This window comes from Pungitius pungitius, chromosome 3 (assembly GCF_949316345.1).
Source record: "Pungitius pungitius chromosome 3, fPunPun2.1, whole genome shotgun sequence".
NCBI lineage: Eukaryota > Metazoa > Chordata > Actinopteri > Perciformes > Gasterosteidae > Pungitius > Pungitius pungitius.
The window spans coordinates 8,783,564-8,808,201 of NC_084902.1; the positions used below are offsets into that span (position 1 = coordinate 8,783,564).

The window sequence follows — 24,638 nt, forward strand, 5'->3', positions numbered from 1 at the left end:
AGAGGGAGGCCGGGCCCCCCCCCCTCCCCTAGTTTGGAAATCCAAATTCCCCTCACCTGACTGGCAATTCAACACAAGGGATTTCCATTTCTTTTTTTTCAAACCATGACGATGCTGCGAGAGCGCCAGGAATGCAGAGGTTCACGCGCCTCTAAATTTCATTCATGACGACTGCAGGGCCGATAAGACGGCAGCATCCCTTGCAAACACTCAAACCTAAAAGACAGATCAATATTTTCCCGACTTATCCTTGCAAAGGTGCCCGAGCAATGGACTCTTTATACTTTCCACAAGGCGAGAATTCAACCGTTAGCAGTAGCCCGTCTTTCCTCCGCTCCTCCTCATCTCGCTCAGTCTGCATTCTTTGCATTCAGCCTCCCTCTCCGCCCCCTCCTAAAAAAAAAAAAACGCCCAGAGCGCCTGCCAGCGGTCCAAGGTAATTAAATTACTTAGCAAAGTTTACTTAACAGTAAATGGTTAGCAAAATTTAAGGTGATTGCAAATTTGCTTTCATTCCACTTCAATGCCGGGCCTATTTAAGGCACGTCTGCAAATAATTAGCACATACATTTGCATCAAAATCATTTATACCATATGTTGCAGAATTATGGAAAGCAGCAAATTAAAAATGTTCTTTTTTTCTGTTATGGAAATGCCTACATGTGGTGAGCAGAGAGAGAGAGAGAGAGAGAGAGAGAGAGAGAGAGGGGAAAGGAGGAGGACTAGATCTCCCCGTGTGTCTCTAAACGCCGACAACAAGGAGGAGAGAAAGAAGGAGCGAGGAGGGCGCAGAAATTATTCCGTTTGTATTTGAAAACACACTCGTGACGGTCTTTTTCAAGCGCTTACCAGATGCTGTTTGAAATCTGCCCACAGAAGAAAAACAAAGCCGTCTCAATCTCTGACTCTCACACATAAACAGAATCAGAGAATTTCCTCTCAGTGGCTCTCTCTAGTGCAGTATATATATATATATATATATATATATATATATATATATATTGTTCACCGGAGATGCACAGAAAACATTTTCCAGTTCCAGCTCTCAGCTTGTTTTAAAAGTCAGACCTGCCGATTCAGATTTTCTTTGATGGCTCTCTAATTTCTCACCACGGACCCCAAAGATGGTGTTAACCACCGCAGTGCTACATGTCTCCCTTCAATACACATTCCAATTGAAATGTGTGTGGTATTAAAACCATTGACTTTTAATTCATTCATTTGTATTATTAACTGCTTAAATATGGTTTCGCTGGGAAAAGTATCTCCTTCAAACAACTATTTATTCAAGACTTTCCACAAAAAACTAGAGCTCGACAGTGGATGGTAATCAAGTCGGGTTGAAGTCACGCTTGCTCCTTCATAAGCAGGACGAGGACATCCCTGCATGGGAACCACTTCCATGAGAAACGCGTCTCATTAAGTAACAAAAGCTTTTAAGGCGTTGTTTTTGTGTGTGTGTGTGTGTGTGTTGGCCATAAGTGAGCTTCATCTTTTGATGTGCAGTCATCACCAAGTTCTCAGATTACGGATCACATCACACGACTCTCAGCCTTACAATGGGGGCATCTTGAAGTTGTCGGCGTTTGTACCACCGGCAGAAGGGGGTCCCACATGCAAAGACATTTGACTAACAGGTCTCTGAACTACGTTCAGTCAATAAAAAGCACAAGGAAAGTGATGCGGGAAATGACCGATGCCCTTAAGAAGTTGGCGATCGTGGCAGTATGAGCGGCCATTTGGAGCAAAGAAAAAAGAAAAAAGGAGGGGAGAATGACGAGCGGCAACAATTGTCTGTTCACAGTGTCGCGCATAGTTTGGTCGGTAGCTGCCTGCTCATGTTGCAACTTGAGATGGACATTTTTGTGCCTTAGTGTCAAAATCTTTTTCCTATTTCCAGTCGTTCTCACAGCCATGCTTGCTGATATTCTGCAGCAGGTGTAGGTCGCTTGGCTTTTATTCGAGTGGGAAATTTGCAAGAACAGCACTATTAGCGGAGAGTAGGAGGACGAGAGGCCGGGCTGTGTTTATTATACCTATAAAACAAACCAAAAATCCATTGCACATAAAGCCCTGATCCATACAGTGCTCAGGTCACTCAGCCCGCCCTGATGTGGAGAGGCACCTTTGACTCGGAAGGGTCATTTCATACCGAAATATAGGATAATCCAGTCGTAGGTGTAGAAGACTACAGAGACTCGTCTCAAACGCATCCATTCTTTAAACTCACATGCACGTTTTAGAGCGTCAACGCACTTGTTTTGAGGAGGTCAGAATAACAGCCTGAGGGACAGCGCTCTCGCTGTGAGGTATGGCTCTCCAACGGAGCTCAACAAACCCCCCCCTCCGTCCGTCCGTCCGTCCCTCCACCCACCCACCCACCCACCCCGCTCATTGGGAGGTCAGCCGGTCCGCCACTACTGTCAATCTGCTATTAAGTGAGCGGCAGGGGCTGTTTGATAAAAGCTTATTCAGGTATTTGGTTCCTGTGTAACTGGAAGCCTCTCCCTCCCTCCCTCCCTCCCTCCCTTCTCTCTATCTCTCTCTCCCGCAGACATAATTACGACTGTTGACTGGAACAGTGAGGTAATGGCACATAAATTCAGCTGATCAATGGCTACAGAGACTAAATTACAGGACATCCCTGTGCCATTATCCTTCCAAAGGACGTCAGGAGACACGTTCCTGCACAGATGCTAAGGGGATTTCTGTTTTGTCATCGTTTCGTTTGTTTGAATACGGTGGAAGTCACGATTACGCCGTTATGCTCAAATACAAAACAGTTCAACCAACAAAAGGAAAAATTAGACGGAAAAACTAGAAATTAATGTATCACACTAAATCCCGCTAATGTAGCTAACCTGGAAGCATCTCTGCTGATTTTTCAAGTTGAAGCCTTTAAGTGCTGCAGGGTAAACATTTGCAAGTTTCCTCAGCGGACCGAAATGTTTTAATCATTAAACTCCTTGAGTCATGATTAGCTGTTTTATTCGAAACCCCCCCCCCCCCCTTTTTTTTCTTGCTCGATCTGATCTTTGACTGAACCTTTATGGTTACATTAAAACAAATTCAGCAGCAGTAATATTGCAAGACAGAGCGGAAAAAAAACTGAACCTCACAGCAAAATAACTGCGGCCTTTTTTTGTTTTGTTTTTAAATGCTCTAAGCAAGTTGTTTACCATTTTCTGGCAGGCAAAAAAAACACCTCCAGAGCAAAAGCCCTCCTTTCTGTTCAAACTGCTCAAAGTCTGTTTGTGAAGTGCTGCTGCTGCTGTTGTTGTTGCTTCCAAAAAAAGACCCCACCTTTAGTAAAGGGAACATGTGGTTAGGAGTTATTACTGGGTAATTCCCTTGTGTTTGTGCAAAAAGAAAAGAGAAATCCCCTTTGAAATGGCGCTTCGCTGCTGAATGGCGTTTGTGACACTCACCCCGGTTGCGTCCTACAAGAAGTGGTCCTTGCGACCGGAGTTACGTTAATACGATGGCGAGGGATAACGTGTGATGACTATTATTCACCGCCCAACTAATCCAGCAGCGACCGGGAGATGACCGTAAAAGCACAGAGGCTGTGAGAAAATTGAAAGAACGAGGACGGAGGAAAGTTGATGTTCAGGGGAGAAGAAAAAAAAAAAAAAAACACAGACAGCCCAGGGAAATAAAGAAGGAGATTTAGGCCGCGTAAAGCGCTGGGTCTCGTCTCAGCCTCCCCATCCCCGTCACCTCTTTCCCTGGCAGAACAAAGGGCGGCAGCCTCCTAAATGTGGCGCATTAGCCCTTTAGTTCCAGAGGGGGTAAGGTGACACCCTCCATGTATGTGGTCTGTTCAGCGCACATCTGTCAGGGCCTTAGGGGGTGGGCCGGGGGCGGTGGGAGGGATACTTGGAGGCAGAAGCGGAGAAAGGGTGCGTATGTGGGCTCCTCGAGGACCCCTGCTGCGACCGAGGAGCCTAATACCCAGTGTTTGCTGTGGAAGAATTAGTCCCATCGCATGATGCTGCTCAGCTTAGCTGCTGCTGCCCCTCCCCCCCCCCCCCCCGGCCCCCCTCTTTATGTCAGTCACTCAATCAGAGAGCAGACGTGAACAGACAGAGACATACTCCTACAGACATGAGAAGAGGTGCACATGCACCACAGCGTTGGGGGCTGATGATGTTCAGGGTGAACTGATTCACGGCACCCCTGGTTAATTCGGACTTGGGGGGACGACGACTATTTGACAGTTGTCATCTTAAAAATTTAGTTAAAAAAAAAAAAGAAAATGGAAAGAAGACCAGATTTCACTGCTGCCAGAAAACGGGTTACAGCCAAACAATAATTGTTGCTCGGTAATGATGGAGGATTTCATTTGATTTGCTCATTTATCCATTCATTTTACAATCATACTACTCACGTCTTGCTAAAAGTGAGAGTGGCTTCATCATGAAATAAAAATCAATCACACATTTAAGTTGAATTCTATTCCTTGAAAACAAATATAAAAAGCAAAACAAATTTGAAATAGAAATAGCTAAATGAATACAGAACTTTTTCATTCCTGAGCTTCATCTATAAACCTAATCCTGGACAAGTATGAAAAATATTACAAAAAATGACAAATCAACTAAAAAAATCTTTGTTGGCGGAGACTGACAGAACGGTTGAGTCGACAAGATAAAACATCCCCCCCGACTCCAGCCAGGTGTCAAACAGACAAACTGAAAAGAGGAAGTTAATTCAGACTAGTGAGACCCTGCCAAGTTCAAGCCTCTGATGAGATCTTAAGGATTGTTTGTTTTTGCTGCTGTCAAAGGTTTAAATAGGGAGAAGACGGAGGTTTTGATGACCCCTGGCCCCCGGGTCCTTAGTGGGTGTTCTGCCAACACTCCCTATTGACGTGTGGATAAGGAGAGGCCCGCTGCTGAGAACACGGCTCATGCTCAGTCGAGAGGAAACGGACACCGCTCTGAAAAGAGCAAGTGGCTGAAAAGTAAAGAGAATAATACACATGTAAGGGTGCTCTCTGTGTGTGTGTGTGTGTGTGTGTGTGTGTGTGCCAGAAAGTATATATGAATGAAAAATACTTTCATTTGAAAGTTCTTTGCTCATTACATACATTAATAAATAAATATATATGTATGTGGAGAGCAGACGCCGATAATTCAGACAATGAGGATGCCACATAGGAGACTGCTGCTTTTGGTTATGACCTCGACACTTTATATACTGTCCAAATATTCCCAGCAGCACTTCCCGGATCAAATGCTGCTGGAATGAAATCATCTCTATTAATTTACATTTTCTAACGGCCACGATTGAAATTCAGATATATTTCAAATATTTCAGAATAAATAAATAAAAAGCCAGCATTCTATGTATGTATGTTCTATGTATCGAAAGCGGAAGTTACAGGTGTGAAAATGATCTTATTATTGCTTAAATTAGCAAGTGAATGTCTTGAAAATATGAGGAGTAATGTGATATGTGTGTGTCTGATATGTAGGCCAAGCAGGAAGTGACCCATAAACATATCCATCCAGCTCTTTCATTGGGGGCCAGTGTTGCCCTCCTCCTCTCACCTCGTCATCCCACACACACACACACACACACACACACTCTGAAAGCCCCCAGTGAGTGCTAAGCAGGCCAGCGGGCCAGCCGACTGGGCTCATTACAGGTCCACAGAGCCCCCCAACACAAAGGCCTGAGCCGCTTTAGCCATGGGATGATCTGCTCTCTACTGACTAGAGAGAGTCCATAGACGGACAAAAGGTGGGAGGGAGGGGATGGTGGAGAAAGGGGTGGAGGAGAGAAGAAGAGAGGAGAGCCACGGGCTTTAAGGATGTCAGGAGACCCCGAGAGAGAAAGCCTGGCGGGTGCTCAGAGAGGAACGGAGGGGAGAAGGAGGAGGAGGCTTAAGCTCCACGGCTACGTCAGGACATTAACATTCACACAACCTCCCAACATCTGCTGCTTCCTTCTCGCCCTCCATCCCTCCCTCTTTCTAGCCGTATCTCCCTCGGTCCGCTCGGAACGCTGGAACAAAGACAGCGGGACGGAGAGCGAGAGGACAGATAGACGAGAGAGGGACAAGCAAAAAGCAAATGGGAAGAAACGATGGGACGGGGATTCATTTTAAAGTTTTGGCGGCTTACCAGCTGCAGGGCTTCAGATGAATTATTAGAAAAATGATTTAAATTAACGAGGCCACTCAATGGTTAACCACACAGAAGGGGGGAAAAAAAGCAGAAATAAAATGATGAATCAGTCCTGCAACCTGCTCTATCAAGTAGAGATCAGCTGTCCACTTGTATTTTACTGTACATTGTTAGGAGCGATATTATCACAGGCACCTGAAGGCCTGATGTAGGCCAGAGTGGGCTCTCTAGTGGAGACAATCTTTGACGGCTCCATAAAACTGTTCTATTGGAAGCCTCTAGGAGAGAGAAGAAAACCAGACACATGTCCAGTGCATTAAGCCCTCTCCACTAGTCCTACGTTTGGCCCTGGGCCCGCGTCTGCACCAGTCTGGACTGCACTCAGAGCCACATGCTCAAATTTATGATGCTTCCCCACCATTAGTGCAACATTAGCCTTGAGGTGGCACGGAGATGCGGCGCGTCCGAACCGCAACCCAGAAAATATTTAGGCAAACGGAACACAGGCGTCCATTTGTCCTCCACCTCCAAATACCCGGAAATTTTCTGCGTTTATACTACGTTTGAAGGTATGATGAAGTATGCTAAGTATGCGGCGGAAAGTTGGAGCCCCAGAGAGGAAGGGCGGCGTTGATCAGTGGCTCATTGGTTCATTAAGGCGGGTCTTAAGTGAAGTGAAGTGTGTGGCTGCCGGGGTGCTTTATATATGATATATAGATGTCTGCTTCTTTCATATATTTCCTGTGGTGAAATTAGAGCTCTGTTCTGAAGTGGTGTGACCGCGTGCCTGTGTGTGCGCGTGTGTGTGCGTGCCTGTAAACACGAAGACATCTTTCTCCACAGTCAATCTCTGCCTGTCACATCTGGCTCGCAACTCTACCCCTCGAATACACACTGGAATATATACACCACATGCAAGGTGACAACTATGACTTATGTACTGGGAGGAGAGTTTGAAATTAAGCGGCAGTGAATATAGACCCAGAAGCCCTTCGGAGCGGAGAGCCGGAGAGGGTGAGTATGCATTTGTCTTTGTGTGCGATTGTGATGGTGGGTGCGTGCGTGTGTGGGTGGGTGTGGGGAGTGGGGCTGTATGCTGTGACTCTGTGTGTGTGAAAACAAGTCCCAAAAAACAAACCCTGTCCTGTCCAGGCCCACGGTGAGGTGTGCGTGCTGCAGAGCTGAGGCTCAACTCAAGCTCGCAGAGTTGCAGCTGTGAAGCGCGGGAGAAAAATAGGAGCGAAACAAAGTGCCTTTACAATTAGATTTTTCTAAACTAAAGAATTCGCTACATTGACACGGTTGGATTCATCACATGTGAATAGACTCGGGTAAAATATTCATTTGTATAGCACAAAGGAGATTCAGGATCAGGATCGAAGGCAGCACCCTCAGGTGCAGGAACAGAAGGCCTTGTTCATAGTTGGGTAAATTGATGGTTTCATCATTAAATATTCAATACGAGGTATAGAAAATACAGACCTGACCATTTTCTTACTGAACTCTAGAGGAAGGAGGGGCCTTTGCATGGACACGCCATGGAAATTACAAAACAAAGACATCTTGACGATGTCCATTGCATCGATCATATTCGATTGGTAATCATATGATCGATACATCGATGGATAAATACACTGCTAGTTGCTAGTCTGCTGGTGTCAGTCTTTCACCAAATGTTTAAACAATACACAGCTTAACTAATTCCCTGTCATCGTTATGCATAAACGTAAATGAAGAATCAGTGTAAAAAAAATAAAATCACAACATCTCCAAACATAATATAAATAAATATGACTGCATGGCCCTAAGGTCACATCACACGGGTGTGTGTATGAATGACAGCAGATGTAGCAACTAATTGATGTGACTAATTTGTGTAAAGGCAAAGTGTTGGACCAAAGCAATGACATCGTCTCAATGTGTGGCAATGCAATGTGTGTTGGTTAGAGAGCGATCTCTAGTGAATCAGATGATTGACCGAGGCTGCTCTGCACAGGGCCCTCGCTCTGTGTCTTTAAGTGAGTCACGTGCATGGCAACAGCTTGAACATTTCATCATTGTTACGATTGTCTTCTTTTTAAACGGGAAGAGAAACAGAAAAATGATTTCCGCTTACCGGCAGCCTGCAGCACCATGTGCATTCGGACCTTAGCCTGCTCTGCTGGAGTCTGCAGGAGAGGAAGCGACAGAACAACAACAAAAACAACGTTAATATTGCGTTCGTTTCATTCAACTCCTCGAGCCGGTGGGCTCCTGCTACGTCGAGCGACCTCTGTGTCGCTGGGTGTCCATCCACCTGTTTGGTATCCACACATTCTGCCTGAGTTATCACAAAGAGCAGTTCATAACAGGGCAGACGGCCTCCGCACTCCGCACAGCTTCATCGGTGAAATATGTACAACTGTTGTGTCCCTCAGGCTTGGACATATTTCACCCGTGATAATCTTTAAGAGCGGCCATTATGTCCTCATGGAGCACCGGGGGACAACTTCACCGATCTAATAGTCTAATCGCCCGCGTGTGAAGAAAAAGAAGAAGAAGAAAAAAAGAGAGATGTAAAAAAAATAAAATAAGAACCTGCTGGTGAAAAACAGAAAGCATCAACATCTCTTGACACATCAGGGAGAATCAATGAAGAGGAGATGAAAAGAAATTTAGAGACAAAGAGAGAGAGTGAGAGGAGAAGAGAGAAAACAAAAGCTGCTGTAACAAGTCTTTGGAGAGTTGGATAAGAGGGCACAGAGAGCACATTTTACAAAGATCACAGCCAAAGACTCAACATATTCCCCATCCCCAAAGTGTGTGTGTGTGTGTGTGTGTGTGTGTGTGTGTGTGTCTGTGTGTGTGTGTGTGCGCGCGTCTGAAACGCTTAGCGGGCATGAAATGGGGGAGGAGGGGCTTTGACAGCTGTATTGGGAGGCGCAGCCCATTTTCCTGACATGCCCTCAATAGGGTCTCGCTGTAATTCCAATATCACTGCTATTAGATTTGAGGGTCTTAATTGTCACGGAAGAATGATGGCTACGACAGGGCTGTAAAAGGCGAGCAGGCTGCAGATTGCTCTCCGAGGTTGTTGTCTCTCTTTTTTTTTCTTTTTTACTCCAGCGCTGCCGTGGCACGGCGGCCCCTCGTTACCATGCAGCGGTGCAGACTGTGTGTAGGATTAGAGAGAAATTAAATGCTAATGGGGAGCGGAGCGGAATCCGCTGCCTGGGAGCATCATTTAGACGACGGGGCCGGGGCGTCGCTGACAGGCAGCGCTTCCTCCCACCCTTCCTTCTCCCGTGTAATCCACCCCAGCCACAGCAACAAAACAAAAAAAGAAAAAAATCTGATTTATCAAACTGTAAACGTGTCACTTTGTAAAAACGTCACCTTTCGGTGGCAGCCAGGGAAATATAATGACCCCTTTTAATGTAGCGATGTCAGGGTTCTGTTTTCTAGACGGAACGCACATCAAGGCACTGCAGACAGACTGACGCACACTTAACGCAACATCGATGTCGGTGTGTGTGTGTGTGTGTGTGTGTGCATCCCCTGTAGCAGGTGACATAGTGGATCACGCTCACACTGACTGGCACTGCTCGACAGCTGAAATTACTAATCACTATTATGCTGCGAGGAGGAGGAACACTTGAGGCCTTCACCCACACACAGACGCACACGCTTTCCATCTTCCCCTCATGGGAAAGGGATACGGGCAAAGATCTGCCCCTTTTTATTCAAGCATCTTCTGTACAGCAGAAGCAAGGATTACATGCCATAAAATAATGGCCCTGGCCTGGGAAGGATTCAAACCCAATTAAATGGTGACGGGCTCAGCGTGCCGAAACAATTAGAAGGACGCGGGGAAACGGTCTTGGTGCAACGAGTCAAAGCAGCAACATATCACATCTTAACTAACCTGATCATTGTGTGCTGTGCAATCATCTTGGTTACAGCTTTTCAAAACGCCCCCGTCGGGTAATTACATTAGCATTTGTTTACATAGGCCTTAAGGCACGTGTTAAGTCCACGCGTCCTCAACGCACACAAACACACGCGCACACGGTCACGGTGTGCTGCAAGCACCTCGCAACACTGCATCGCAGAGAAGGGGGGAAAAGAAAATACTGAAAATACAGCAGGTTGTCTGCCGCCCTTTAAAACTTCCGAGCAACGTCCTCACCGCACCATTCGGGCGTCCTAGGACACACACCTGCTTTGACGCCAGTGGCTGGCGTGTGGCCAGCGGAGTGCAACGTTCCGGGAAGTTTTAGTGTTGGGCGCCCCAGAAGTGCTCTTCCATGGGCGATGCTGCCTTGAATTATTTTTTAGGTAGACGCACAGGAGAAAAAGGGAAAAAAAAGAAAAAAGAAAAGCATGTGCTTCCTGCCTGAAGAACTAAATGAAGGCAGAAACAGGCCAATTAATACCAAATTATCAAGGGATGTGAAAGATACTCAGAAGTGAACTCACAACTAAGCAAACATAATGATTCACAGCCCACACACAAGTACTCGCGCACAAAAACGCATGTTTGTGCCTCCCGACAAACTCTCCGTTTCTCGCTCTGGTTCACACGCGCATGCCCGCTTCCTCTGTGTGTAATTCATTAGTAAACAATAAAAAGGCGTTAATTGTGTTCCCCGGAGGCAGAACCGTGTCCCCCCCCCCATCCCCCCCACTGGGGAAGAGCTGCATCTGAAGTGGCTTCGCCCCTCAATTAGAACTGCGTCTTTTCGACTCACACAAACAAACATGAGGCTCAGAGGGAAGAACTATGTGTGTGGGTGTGTGTGTGTGTGTGTGTGTGTGTGTGTGTGTGTGTGTGTGCGCATGTGAAGTTAAAAAGGTGAGTAGAAATGTAACCGCACACACGTCGACTGTGCTCATGAATACTGACAGAAATTGTTTTGCAAATAGAATATGTGAAGTTTAAATCCCGACCTTCTTCCCTTTCCCCCGCACTCTGACCCGCCCGTATTTCAACCACATACAGTAGGAAATGGATTTCTCTCTCACATCGGGGTGTAAAAGGAAAGTCTTTTTTTTTTATAGACATCCTCTTTTCTAAGGAGCTGTCATAAATGATCCTACTATTTTTCAAGATATCACCGCCAGCACCGACACCCACACCCGCTCTACTGGGGCAAACGCTCGCCGTAAATGTGACAGGAAGCTAAAGCGGTCTGCTCGCTGTAGGCCTTCCAGCTCGTTCCCTTACGTCACCACGGCGACGACAGACACACCGAGACACGCTTAGCTGAGCCTAAGTGCCCAGCGTCTGTCCCATTAGTTGAATATAAACACGTCCCGTTAGGAAAATAAATAAACCCTCACTCGGCCTGGTAAAAACAATGCAGCGCAGTGTGTAAGGAGCATGCAGGAAATTTCATCTATTTGTAGTGGCGGTGTGGGCCAACGGGCCTAATATCATTATTGGGTCCCAAAGCCGACCAGACAAAGCAGAGTATGGTGGGTCAGCAAATGAATAGATGGGAGAGGCCAGATGGGGTCGGATAAGGTCAGACAGGCCGGATTCGGCAGAACTGTGGGCAGAGCGGTACACCGCCTCCTCAAAGAAAGATCAAACTCGCTCCATCCCACACCAAAAAAGAAAAAAAAGAAAAAAGGAGACACACTCGAGAGAAAGACTTCATACGAGGAAAACGGACGACCCACTAGTTTTAGTTTTTAGTGGGTCGCGGGCCTTTGTGTGGGAAAATAAAAATTAGAATAAAAAAAAAAAAAATCGCAAAAAATTCATCCTGTGATTTTATTTTGAAGGGACTTTTTTAATGCAGCGGAATGTGTCGGTTTTATTGCCAGCTCGTCAGCAGCGTGGGCCAGGTTGGGTCAAACCATTCTGATGTGGGGGAGACATTGGGTTTTTAGGATAATTAAACATCCTGAATATAAAATTCAGCTTATGAACTTGATTTTGAATAAATTTGAGATGTTGAGAATGTTCCTCGACTTGGGTCCGCGGTTTGTCATTAAGGGGTGATGGTGGCTCCCGGAGCCAGACCAGTTGAGAACCACTGGTCTAAAGGAACTGAATGATCAAAGCCAACGGATCAAATGCAGTACGGTGAACATGCGGATTGGTCATCACACATTTTTTAGGGGGCACTCGGGATGCAGTTATCAGCTCTTTTCTGCTCTGTATATTCTACCCTAAAGAATGTGAATGGATCAATGAATCAATACAATAATCCAATGTGGGTTCGACTAAACGAGTAATCTCTCCAGAACACTATCTTGAGTCCATCTACTGTAACATTAATCTTAATAAAGGCACGCCTTTGACCCTTATTATCTGTCAATAAACAGTTTCAGCATTCGCTCACTTTAAGCTGGAGTTTATATGCTGAATATTCATCTCGTTATATTTTCAAAGTCTTCATCTGTTTCAATTTTTCTTTCATTTGTTGCGTTCTTCTCAGGCGTTCGCCTCCTCTACTCTTCTTCTCCTGCGCCTCCCTCCCCTAAAACAAACGCACTGATATATCCCAAACCCAAAAGAGGACAGGGGAAAACAGAGCCCCTAGAAAATGCAATATTTCTGTTTTTAATATCGAGGTCTATAAGATCAGGGCAGAGATGGGTTCCATTGCAATATGTTTATTTATATATTTTATAAGGAGGGAGAGAAAAAAATCTGCCTATCAGTGTATGTATTTGAGGGGCCCGGGCCGCTGCATCGGAGCTCATCTTATATGAAAAATAACGTTGTGTATGGCGATACTTTTATATATAATGGCAATATGGGATCAGGGCTCTTTTACAATGTGCCATACTTCAGGCTAGGGCTAACAGCATTTTATGGCCCCCCAGCAGTTCATCTTCATGTCCCAGGCAGGGAGGAGCACTGCATAATAATGTTGTTTCCTGCCCCCAAATGCTATTTCACAGGCCGGGGCTCATTTCTCAAACTTCACCACTTTTACAATTTCCCAAACTTTTATTCCCGTCATTATTACCAACAAGATTTCATTACGTATTTAGAATGTAAACAAGTCTGAGTAATGACACTCCCCCGTCTCCCTGGATTCATTCCCGCTGATGGCTCTGCTGCTATCTTACGTGCATGTATTCAAAACTCAAACACACACCCACACACACACACACGCTAAAAACATGCACGGGCATACAAATACACAACACCCCATGCACTGTAGTTTGCCCTCGGCCAACCACATAAAAAGTACGCACCCAAATATAAACTGCCCCGGCCAAGATACAAGTCAAAGGCAGTCATTTACTACCCTGCGTGCATGTGTGTCTGTGTGTGTGTGTGTGTGTGTGTGCGCGTGCGGGTGGGAGAGCATGCATGTACGTGTTTCCTGATAAAAGGGGGAGGTGGTGGGGGTGAGGGGGGGGGGGGTGTGACGGAGAGAGTTTTATACTCAACTCACATAAATCATGTAGAAGAAAAATGAGCAAATGTGCAGGCTAACTCATCTTCTCCCCATCCGGAGAAAATGAAATCACTGGAATACCTATCAAAACTGCAATCATCCAGAGATAATATCTTCTTTGGTCTATCTGCACTTTCCGATTTAATTTCCTCCATGCCCTTGACATCCAGCGATACCATTAAGATGAAGCACATACAGTAAGGGAGTAGTTCTCACGTTTTGATATATGAGATCTCGACGCTTAATGTAATATCATCATTTGAAAATTAATGCAATCTTTCTTTTGTTTGGGAGGGGGGGGGGGGGGGTTGTTTTTTGGAAACACTCAAGGAGCGAGCCAACGGGAGACAGGCGCCAAGATGGAGAGCAAGACAGTGATGAGGTCACATGAAAAGGAGACAGAAAAAGAAGTGATATGCAAGAGAGGAGGGAACGGCTGGAGTATTTTGTGGACCCCCCCCCCCCACCCCCCACCCACACCGCCTTTTCTCCCTCATTCTGTGCCAGAATGACATGCAATTACGTCTGGGCCTGTCCCGAGTCAGAGGTCACTCAAATTACTCCATCATTTAGCAGCGCCGCTGAGATATGAGAGAGAGAGAGAGACCAGCCCACCCCGCTCACACCCTCCCCACCCCCGCCGACACATCAAATATCATGAAATCATTAGTGTAATAAGCATGGAAATCTGTTTGCAGATTATCAACAGCACCCCCCCCCAACACCTCCCCTGGTCCTCCTTTATCTGCCCGAATCTCCCTCTCTGAGCCGTTTTCCCCTCTTTATCCTTTAGAATCATATTAGCGAGGAAGAAACGGACAGGGACAAAGACAAAGAAAGAAAGCGACTGAAAGATAAAGAGCACGCGTCTAATGAGACAATTAAAGACGGACACAAAATATAGAAAATAAATGGTCAACTCCTGGTAATTTAAAGTCAACTCGCTCATCGCGTGTGAGTGAGTCGTCCTCCTGACTCCAGCTGCTGTTGCCCATCCGTCAGTGGGCCAACGGGGCCATTTGCCTCGGTAAACTCTTCACCTCGCCAAGGGACGCTGGGCCGACACCAGCCGTCCCTGGAGGAGGCCATGTGCAGCGCTTGGATAAATGGGTCGGGCAACTTTAGACGACACAATGCCACTAAAACACTCGGTTCTAATCAAAAGCTGTTCGGGAATATGAAGAAGAATGCTTCTTCCATTTTGGTATCTGAGCCTATTCCTGTTTCATGATGACATTAAAAAGGGTTTTTTAACTTTGCTACACTAATGGTGACCCGTGTGGTGCATCCTTGGATTACATTCGATTTTTACCATCCGGCTCACAATGACTTCAAGTAAAGCGAGTTACTGTTCGGGGAAATGCTTAATAGCCATTTAGGAAACTTGATTTAAATTTGTCATGTGGTACTGTCACCTATTTACCCCCCCCCCCCAAAAAAATGAGATATCTGAAGTATTTAACTATCATATACAAACAATTTGAAAACAATTCCATATGTACAACTCTGTGGGAATAACGTGGGTTAATAATTCGGTTAAAAGCGAAAACTTGAATTGCTTTTACAAAACCTCAAAGTCCCATCGCGACCAAACGCGAATGCTCCAATGACAACACAGATGTGTCATTTCAGTTTTCTGTGACTTGTGACCTCGGCCTGAACCCCCGGACTGATCCGCCCTTTTATCCTGCTCTTGTTTCCATTCTTTTTTCTTGGCCTACCCCTTCTTCTTCTCCTTCTTCTTCTTGTTCTACGCTGCCCCGGGGCGCTGTGTGCGGTAGCACGATGAGTGCAGCTGCTGATTGAGCGAGTGATCCTGATGAGGCTGATTCCTCGTGTATTGATTGAGCTGCTGGCTTTTCCACCACTTTGCTCTTAGAAGATGTGCATCTGCACTGATTAGCTGCTGTAGGCCACCTCTCTCTCACTACCGCTCCGTTACTCCCACGGCGAGGAATATGTGTGAATATGCGTCGGTGTGTGTGTGTGTGTGTGTGCGTGTGTGTCAGTACAAAAGCAGAAACTAACGCGGAGCGCTGGGAGCAATTAACTTCAGTCTCTTTCTCGGCATCACTACCTATCGCGTTCGCTCAATCTGCTGAAATGCCAAAACAAAACCAACACGAACAATAAAACAAACCTCAGACCACATAAATCCTAATTGGACGACTAATTACTGCACCGGTTGTTTGCGCACAGTTAACTTAACACTAGGCAGCAGTGTTAGTGTTCATCAGGAAACATCAAGCGAAATAACTATTTGAACAGAGGCTTGATGCTCACGTTGGACTGGCGGTTTCCTTTTTTCGATTGTAAATTGTTCTATTTGGTAAACCACAAACAGTTTATGGTTGCTGCTGCAAAATTATCAATTCAAATCAATTCCTTGATAGTAAGCCGGGCCCCCCGGGTAGCTACGTCAAAGGATTACTTTTACTTTGGCTTGGTAACAACTCTGTGAGTGTCAATATGGTTGATGCAGTAATCTTAAGAGCAGTTCATCAACACAGCGTCATAAACGCCTGTTTAGAAACCCACAAGGATATATATATATATATATATATATATATATATATATATATGTGTGCCAGGTACAGAGAGAAACTCTACCTCTGAGGGGGGTGGGGGGTGGTGGACGAGCGACATTATTTACACTTCTGCGTCCCGATTCGTAATCAGAGTCTCGCGCTCCCCGGGCAGCTGACTACAGGGGAGCAATCGCCCCATGAGCATAAACACACCCATAAATTCAAACACTCGGGTGTCACGTTTTCAGAAAGATGTGTGTTTGTGTGCGTTGTGCAGTGTTAAAACTCGACGGACACCAAGAATCGAATGCCGACATGCAGGTTGCTACAGGTCCACGATAAAATGATAACATGGTACATGTTTACGCGTCTATATATCCATACCTACACAGTCTGTGATGTATACCGATCCAGTATCACTTATGGACATCGGCTCACATTCCTCCACTTGCCTTTAAGAGGAAGTCCAATCCCAACACGAGACACACATTACCTAATGTTTGCCAAGATGTAACTCCCAATACACACATTGATTAATACTGTTTATGCAAGTAATCCTCTCGTGAATAATTCAGACCCCCCTTTCCTCCTCCTCCTCTTCTTTATGGAGCATGCATCAATCACACCTACAGACCGGGCCACAGACATCTCCAAAGCCAAACTAGACCATTACTACCTTGTGCACTATATTTAATGTCCATCATTTTATTTAAGTGTCTGACCTGAGTGAGAAATCCATACGCGATGCAGTGCCCTGAAAGAATCCCACAGCGGAACGAAAAGTAGGGAGCGGTGAATTGGAGGACGGGGGGGGGGGGGGGGGGGGGGGGGCTTGTTTAAAGACAGCTGAAGAGCTCAGTGCTTCACCATCTCTCGTGGCACGATTGAACCACGCGCTTCGGAGTGAGAACGAATAGCTGTGTTACAGTTGCACATTTTACAGTTTTCGACGTAGACTGGGAAATAGAAGACAGGCAAAGTCACTCCGGCCTCGTTCCGCTTCAATCACTTCTGATTGGTCAATAGCATTGAGCCATTCTGCGACTGAGCCCAGCGTTCAAATCAGAGGTCACTGCAGACTGTTTGAACCCAACGGGTCGGTCATATTTGTGCCATATTCAGGGTCATTTGCGTAGTGGAGAGGTGGGGGGGGGGGTCATTTGCGTTAGGTGCTGGGAGCCGCAGGTTTAATATGCAGGGAGGTGAGGGGGGGGGCATGTGACATCCGGAGAGAGCCAGGACCCTCGCTGACCCCCTTCTATAATTCATCCCTTGGAATATGGGGCACATCAAACCTCCCTTCGTTCCCAACCGAAAAGAGAGAGAGAGAGAACCTTCGCACTGTGTTGCACGGATCTCTGACCCCAAATTAAAGGGAGTAGCAAGAGAAATGCCGGGAACGTTGGCTATTAAATTTTTCAGGGCTGTCCCGGGAGAACGCTTCCGGCAAGCCTCAGACCCACGGATGGGAGCAGACTGAGGGAAGAAGGCGCCAAGCTGACAGGACCGAGGAGAAGGAAAAAAAAAATCCTCCTTTCATTCATCTATGAGCAAACAGGTCTGCAAAAATGCAGAAATCCCGCAAATACCCACAAACAAAATGCTCCGTGTGTGTGTGAGATAAATGAAACGCTAATATAAAAGGGTTGACCAGGCCCTAGGGGGCACACTCGCCTCCCTCTGTCCCAGTTTTCAGCACTTTCTTTGCTCGTTCTCCCTGCCTCTAACTGCAGGTATTCCGCTCCAATGCCGTTGTTTCATTAGGAATGCAGATATCAAAGTGTGTGTGTGTGTGTGTGTGTGTGTGTGTGTGTGTGTGTGTGTGTGTGTGTGTGTGTGTGCGCCCGCGCTGTGAGGGGGATAAAAGGGAGGTGTCAAATAAAACTTACCAGGTGTTCTAATCTGGCTTTGATGTTTGCCGCTTCCCTGCAACACAACAACACATTTCCACTACTGTAAATAAAGCTCAGACACAAAATTTAATTTAATACAATATTTTTTTTGCAGGTGCTTACACGGAAACAATAAACATAGATAAATACACATAAGGGAGAGAGAAGAACAAATTCAATTCAAGCGTGTTTGAATGAACATTTATGAACCAATGAATATTTTAACCCCACTAATCAACTTATTATATTTTCTCTATCAAAAATGTCAGTTTGGTCCATTTAGTCAGAAAATGGCCCAAAAACGTAAAACGGCTGTGTGACCATTAGTTTATTTTCATTAGAAGATCAAGAGAAAATGAGAGCATTTTTCATTTTAGATTTCATACATATATATTTTAGCTTGAAAAGTGACTAAACAACCAATCAATTGTCATGTAGCTTTGCGTAGTTTAAGTAGTGTAAGTGAAAAACGGTCAGCGATTGATCTTCAAAAGAGAGAAGAATAATCTCAATTGCATCCTTTCTGACTCAAGTGCCGTGTGCTTGCAGACACACACACACCGGACAGAGCTTAGCACATCGTGTTGCCGCACTGTTGGCAATAACAATTTCCAAGTGCAGCGAAAGAACTCAGTGTATTATTTGTAAATTATTAAAATAATTAATGTGTGTGTGATTCTCAGGGTAGCAACAGCAGAATGGCGGGCCGTGGAAGTGGAAGGACAGGAGAGGGGTGCAGTCGGTTTTAAAAAGAGCAAATTGGCAATAAATAATAGATGCTATTTTGGCACATTTCAAATTTTCAGCAGTGGAAATCAACAGATCAAGAGAACACAAACAGCCCCCTACACTTCCCCCAACCCGATCCCTGAACCCCCCCCCCACCTTCGCCCCCAACTTTGGCCCCTATTACTGACAGCCTCACCCTGGCCGAGGGGTTTCACATCGAAAGTGTGTGTGTGTGTGTGTGTCTCAGAGAGAGAGAGAGGCTTATCGACAGGCTTCAGTTGCTAATGCAGCTAGCAGCATCACAGTGTAAATCTACACCATCTCTAAAATGACATGATGTCTAATCCATCCCACCCTCCACCCCAACTCTCCCTCCCTCCATCCGTCCGTTCCCCGCTTCCCTCCCTTCCTCCCTACTTCCATCCATCCATCCATCCATCCATCGGGCCGGGTCCCACTCAGTGTGACCACAAACCTCGTCCATTCCAGCATCATTGCCGTTTTCTATGATGAGGGGGGGTGGGGGGGTGGGGGGGGGACGAGCGAGCAAGTATGAAGGAATGACTGAAATGCTAAATGAAAACATTTACAAAAGTAACAAAGTAAAGAAACAACCAGAGAATAAGTTGCGAAGAAAGCATGTTTTGCCTCTGCCACAGGCAGACAAGTCAACCACTAAGGCAAACTTCATCTAGCTGTAATTACATTACATCCTGACAAACATTCATTATACATGACGGGCGCCCGGCAACCGGACAGCAGGACATTTGTTACCGTGGTGACAGTGTGTGTAATCTGCTAATGAAGCGCAATTAGTGAGAAACAATCCAACACAGGGGAGAGACGGCGCTCGATTCCTCCTCCACTCTTTTTCACTTTGCCTTTTTAGTCTCCCCTCTCTCTCTCGCCCTCCCTTGCACGCCCTTTTACAACAAAGTCTTTTTTAGCCCCCGTATTCAAGTTTTAGTGATTCAACCTTTACTAAACTCATCACTTGCATTTAATCCGTCACTCTGTCATCTGTTGGCTGGACTTTATCAAGAGGAAAGCTGTCCAGTCACACCAGGGCCGAAGGGATCACTCTATCCATTAGATGCACACACGCACACACACACACACACACACACTCCATTTTACATCCTCATCTCTCTTTTCAAAACATCATATAATCTGCTGAGGTCTCTGAGGACGGAGCTTTCCTTTTCCTCCTCCCTCCGCTCTCTGTGCCTTCAACGCAGAGGCAGCATCGATTTCTGAATTACGCCACAATATTAAATAATTAATATACTTGCCATGATTGATGTTTTGCATTAGGCCAATATTAGGTTATCAATCAAAATCCACTTGGTTTAATGTAATAATATTGAAAATGTGTCAGTGCCTGTTCATCCAATTTGTAGTGGAGGCCAGCCAGATAGTAATGGTGGTGTAGCACAAGGCCTCAGAGACACTGTGGCCTGCTTACAACAACCGTAGGAGCACATTACAGCTGTCACGATGCAGGTTGGGAAGGGGGGGGGGGGGTGAAGTAGTGAATTTATGGACAGACGGGGAGGACGCCAGCAGACCGATGGACTTCCGTGATACGCTGCGAGTGGGGGGGGGGGGTCGGCATGCAGAGACGGCGTTTCAGTTCCATAGTAATCAAGAAGCCGAACTTCAAAGTTCACGTGCGGCAAGCGGCCAACGGGTGAGCCTTTGGGGTCAAGCGGCTGTATTTCCCGGGGCAATAACTTCTTCTCGTTGCTTGCAGTCCGATTGGCGTCCTGAGATGGAGACAACGAGCCTGTTTGGAAGCCTGTTGTGAACCATTGATAACAGGAAACACCATCAGACGATAGCCGGTGGGTTTGCAGGTCGCATCTCAGCCAAAGGCTGGATTGTTTAGCTGTAAACACTTTAAATACTCAAACGTGATTGGTTGATACTTCCCGACAATACAGACAGACGCCAGGGCGCTTCCTGTGCTAAAAATATATTCACGCTGTTCATAGAAACATGCACCAATACAAGGATGACATAATAGTCACAAAAATGATTATATTTCAGATATTCGATTCCGTCACCAGAGCCACACCTTGTGTCACACATTTGGTTTTGCTGTTACGCCAAAACGTCGGTTTGTCCCTCGCGTGTTTGTCCGGAAGGTTTTTATCTGGAAATGGCAGACTACACGCTCTACGCTCGCAAAACTTTAGTGCCGTGCGTAGCTTTCAGACGAAGGGGTAGAAGGTGCACAGGACACGTTGCACCGCCACACTTCTGGGAAGTTGCGGTACTCCGTGCACAGGTCACGTCTCTCGAACCATCAAAAACAGCCACAGGGCAGAGAGGGCGAGAGAGAGAGAGAGAGAGAGAGAGAGAGAGAGAGAGAGAGAGAGAGAGAGACAGCAGGAGAGGGAGGGGTCAGAGAATGAGAGAGAGTAATGTACTGGTGTTCCAGGAAATGGTAATTAGTTATCTGAGCTCAATTAAGTAAAACAAGACAAACAAGTGTGAGTGTTAAACGGAGCTCTGGCAGAGGGTCAATAGAACCAATTTAACATGGTCACTGGATCCATCACCGTGTGCACTTTTCTGTTTTCTCATTCCCGCTTCTCCTTCTTCTAATCTCCTTTAATCCACTTCTTTAGTGCACATATCATTTTTTGGGGGGTCTGACCTGCATCTTCCTCCGCCCTCTATGAGTCACAGTAGTTGTTTTTTTTGCCTCGTCTCATCTCACCTTGTATCCGGCACGGAAAAAATCAGGGTTCAGAATGAAGCTGTGTACACGTTTTTTAGTGGGAAAAGATTACACACCTCGGACCCACGTTGTGAGCACCACTTTAGCTGCAGAAATAACATTTTGGCCTACAGCAGCCTCTCAGAACTCCGCCTGATATCAGTCAGAGATACTGAGCCAAGGGAAGACAGGACAGTGTAACGCTATGAAAGAGACATCTCTGACACATTTTGTGTGTGTGTGTGTGTGTGTGTGTATGCGTGCACAACCCGTTCAGCACAGTTGCATGCCTTGTCAAGCGTGTCATTGAGCATTCATATGTTGTCTGACTGCTGATAGAATGGCAGGCGTATTTATTAATGAGTCAATGGGCGCACTCACACTCGCACACAAATAACACACAAAATGCACGAATACACAGTCCACATCAGTGACATCTGCCTGTTTAACTAATAGAAGAGAAAAGCTAGATATTAAGCAGTCGAGGGACACACACACACACCCAGTTACATGGAGCTCAGCTTTCCCTCAGGCCTGATTGCCATCTCCATAGCTCCTTTTTAACAGGGCTGCCAATTGAAATTGAAATTGTATTCTTCTGTGTGTACTATCAGAGCTACCTCTCAGGGTTTTATACAGCTAAGAGGAGAGCTTGGGGGGGGGGGGGGCACACACACACTCTCAGGAACGGGATAATGCAAGGGTAAGTCAGGGCCTGTCACTCTTCCACGAAGAACACACGAGAGGGAACAAAACACAGACTTATGCTCCCATGCTTTCTATGTAACTCGGCATGCACACACACATGCACGCCTACAGCCCGCCCTCCCCTCCCTGCCTGCCTCTTGCCGATGGAGGGGGCTTTACTTTAGCATAATCCCAAAATGGTGGAGAAAAGCAGTCCATTAAAAACTGGGCTAACAAATTCAGCACCTTATGTTACTCTGAAGGGAGGGTCAAGTGCAGTCAATAAACAAGTCAGACAAGAGGGAAGAAGAAAGGAAGAAGCAGAACTGTGTGATAAACACACACACACACACACAGCTGTTCATATGTGGATCATATCTGACACCTGGTCATGGACAGGGCTCGGAAAGAGAGGGGCAGAGAGAGCTTGAAAAACTTCACGTTTAAGTTCGATATTTCTTGAAAAGTTGCGTGATTTGTATCACTGCAAAAGACATCATTGCAACTCATGATTACTGAACAGTGTCAGCTACATTAAGAAAGTGTTGTCATCTGCACAAAGGGTTTTAGTAAGAACCACTCACATGGCTCCAGCTTAAGCAGTGACTTCAAACCACACTTGTTTATCCCAAATAATCAATTTGACTCAGGTGTTTTTCTGTTACCTTCAACCCAAATTGCACTGCCTGTTCAGGTGAACATTATCATTGAAAGTTAAACTAAAAATCAGACAAATTGATTCAAATGTCCCCTACCGATTAGTATCTTGCGTGAGACCTGTTCATCAATACCATGTTTTCTGTTAAGTTTTGGATGAGGAAGAAAAACTCCCTACAGACGGTCCCCCTTCCGAGCCCCCCCCCCCCCCACACACAGAATGAAGAGAATTGAATACTGGCGCCAAGTCATAAAAGTAAATGGACTTGTGTGTTACATAGAGGGAAAGTGGGACAATGACAGAGAGGAATCAATTTCCCCCACGGTTTCTTCAATAGCTGGTGGTCCTTTTCATTCCTCGCAATTAGAACCTTTCCTAATCAGAAAAATACCTCTCTGTCATTGAGGCGGAAACAATGACACTCCCCAACATGTCCGCCTGCTCCAAAACTCTATAGATTTCACTACTGGTACACAGAGGATAAAGCACCGGGCTATACGGCAGGGGCGGGTGGGGATTGAGGGAGGGTGCACGTGTTAAAATCACATGTGGAAATCTTTTGGCTCTCCTCGTGGCCCCCAGAAAAAAACGATGGGGAACAATGGCAGCCCGACACAGCATCTGTCATGGCACAATATAAAAAGATGATCTTGGCACAGAATGGACACAAACAAAAAAAAAAAAAAAAGAAAAGAAAAAGAACGGGGGTGAGGGGGGAAAGAAGGGGGAATGGAGAGAAGTGGAAGGGGAGGGGAGGGCCAGGCGAGAGGTAATTCATTTGCAAATCAGGCCTTGGCGCTCAGGTTCTATTTCAAGCTGCCAGTGGGTGCCAGGAGTTAACAAGGTAATCAGTTTCAATCCTGCCCTTCAATTGTACATCACACCCTCATCCAGAGAATACCTGGGCCTTTCTATAGGGGCACATGAGGGGGGGAGGAATAGCAATCTGGCTGCCGGCTGGCTACACACACACACACACACACACACACACACACACACACACACACACACACAGAGACACACACACCTGAAGACAAGTGTGAACACAGCCACGTATTTCTTACATAGACGGTTATTAATAGACGTGTATCCACAGCATGTCCTTACAAGCAACTGTCCCTAATTCAATTGGTCTTTCAATCAGGCAGAACTGTGGAATATTGGTTTAAGCTATTCAAACATGACAAGTTAGTGCTTTTCTGTATGGATTTAATTGAGCTGCCTCAAAGTCTCCATGGGCTTAGGCCCCTTGTGAGAGCCCTTCCTTCACTTTTGTTTATCAACAAAGAATCAAACGGGGTGATCAATAATTGCAAAGTAATGTTTATTTTCAGCATGAACGGAGGACTGAAACATGATGTATCTCATTTTCACTCTTGTTTGTCAATTTGCTTGCTGTCAATTGTGTCAATGCAGTATTTCAGATTACTAAAATCGGCCACATTTTTAAACAATGCAGAGTTTACTTTAACTAAATTCAACATTAGAATCCTCCATTCACACAGCAGGTAACAAGGCTTTTCCCGACATTAAACAAATTGAGCCAAACGGGCAGGGAAAAAAAAAAAAAGCGTGCTAAACGTGTCCTAATCCTTTCCTCCTCTCCCCGTATCCCCCCTTTAGTCCGTGTCAGCTGTAACCGGCTGGCTGAGATGCAGTTAGCCCCGGTTAGTCCCTCATCTGCATAATCAATATGACAACCTTATTTTTCTGATGCAAACAGGATTTTACTGCTGAGCTGTGTTTGTCACTGTGTGTGTGTGTGTGTGTGTGTGTGTGTCTGGCCAGCCTCAGTCATGGCCCCCTTTAGCCTTAATTAGATTAGACCCGATTATCCCAGCTCTACCTTACAAGTGTACAGGCGGGATAAAGCGGCCACAAA

General features: G+C 45.9%; 1 protein-coding gene across 2 annotated transcripts in view; it reads right to left on the reverse strand.

Annotated features, from left to right (window-relative positions):
* The window catches only part of rsrc1 (arginine/serine-rich coiled-coil 1), a 92,848-nt gene that overhangs the window by 41,994 nt on the left and 26,216 nt on the right, over positions 1 to 24,638 (reverse strand). For both annotated transcript variants that reach the window (XM_037462775.2, XM_037462774.2), the window contains exons 5-6: positions 17,955 to 17,991; positions 8,251 to 8,302 (exon numbers count right to left, since the gene is read on the reverse strand). In XM_037462775.2, coding sequence (XP_037318672.1) covers positions 8,251 to 8,302; positions 17,955 to 17,991 — 89 coding nt within the window. The remainder of the gene's footprint in view (positions 1 to 8,250; positions 8,303 to 17,954; positions 17,992 to 24,638) is intronic.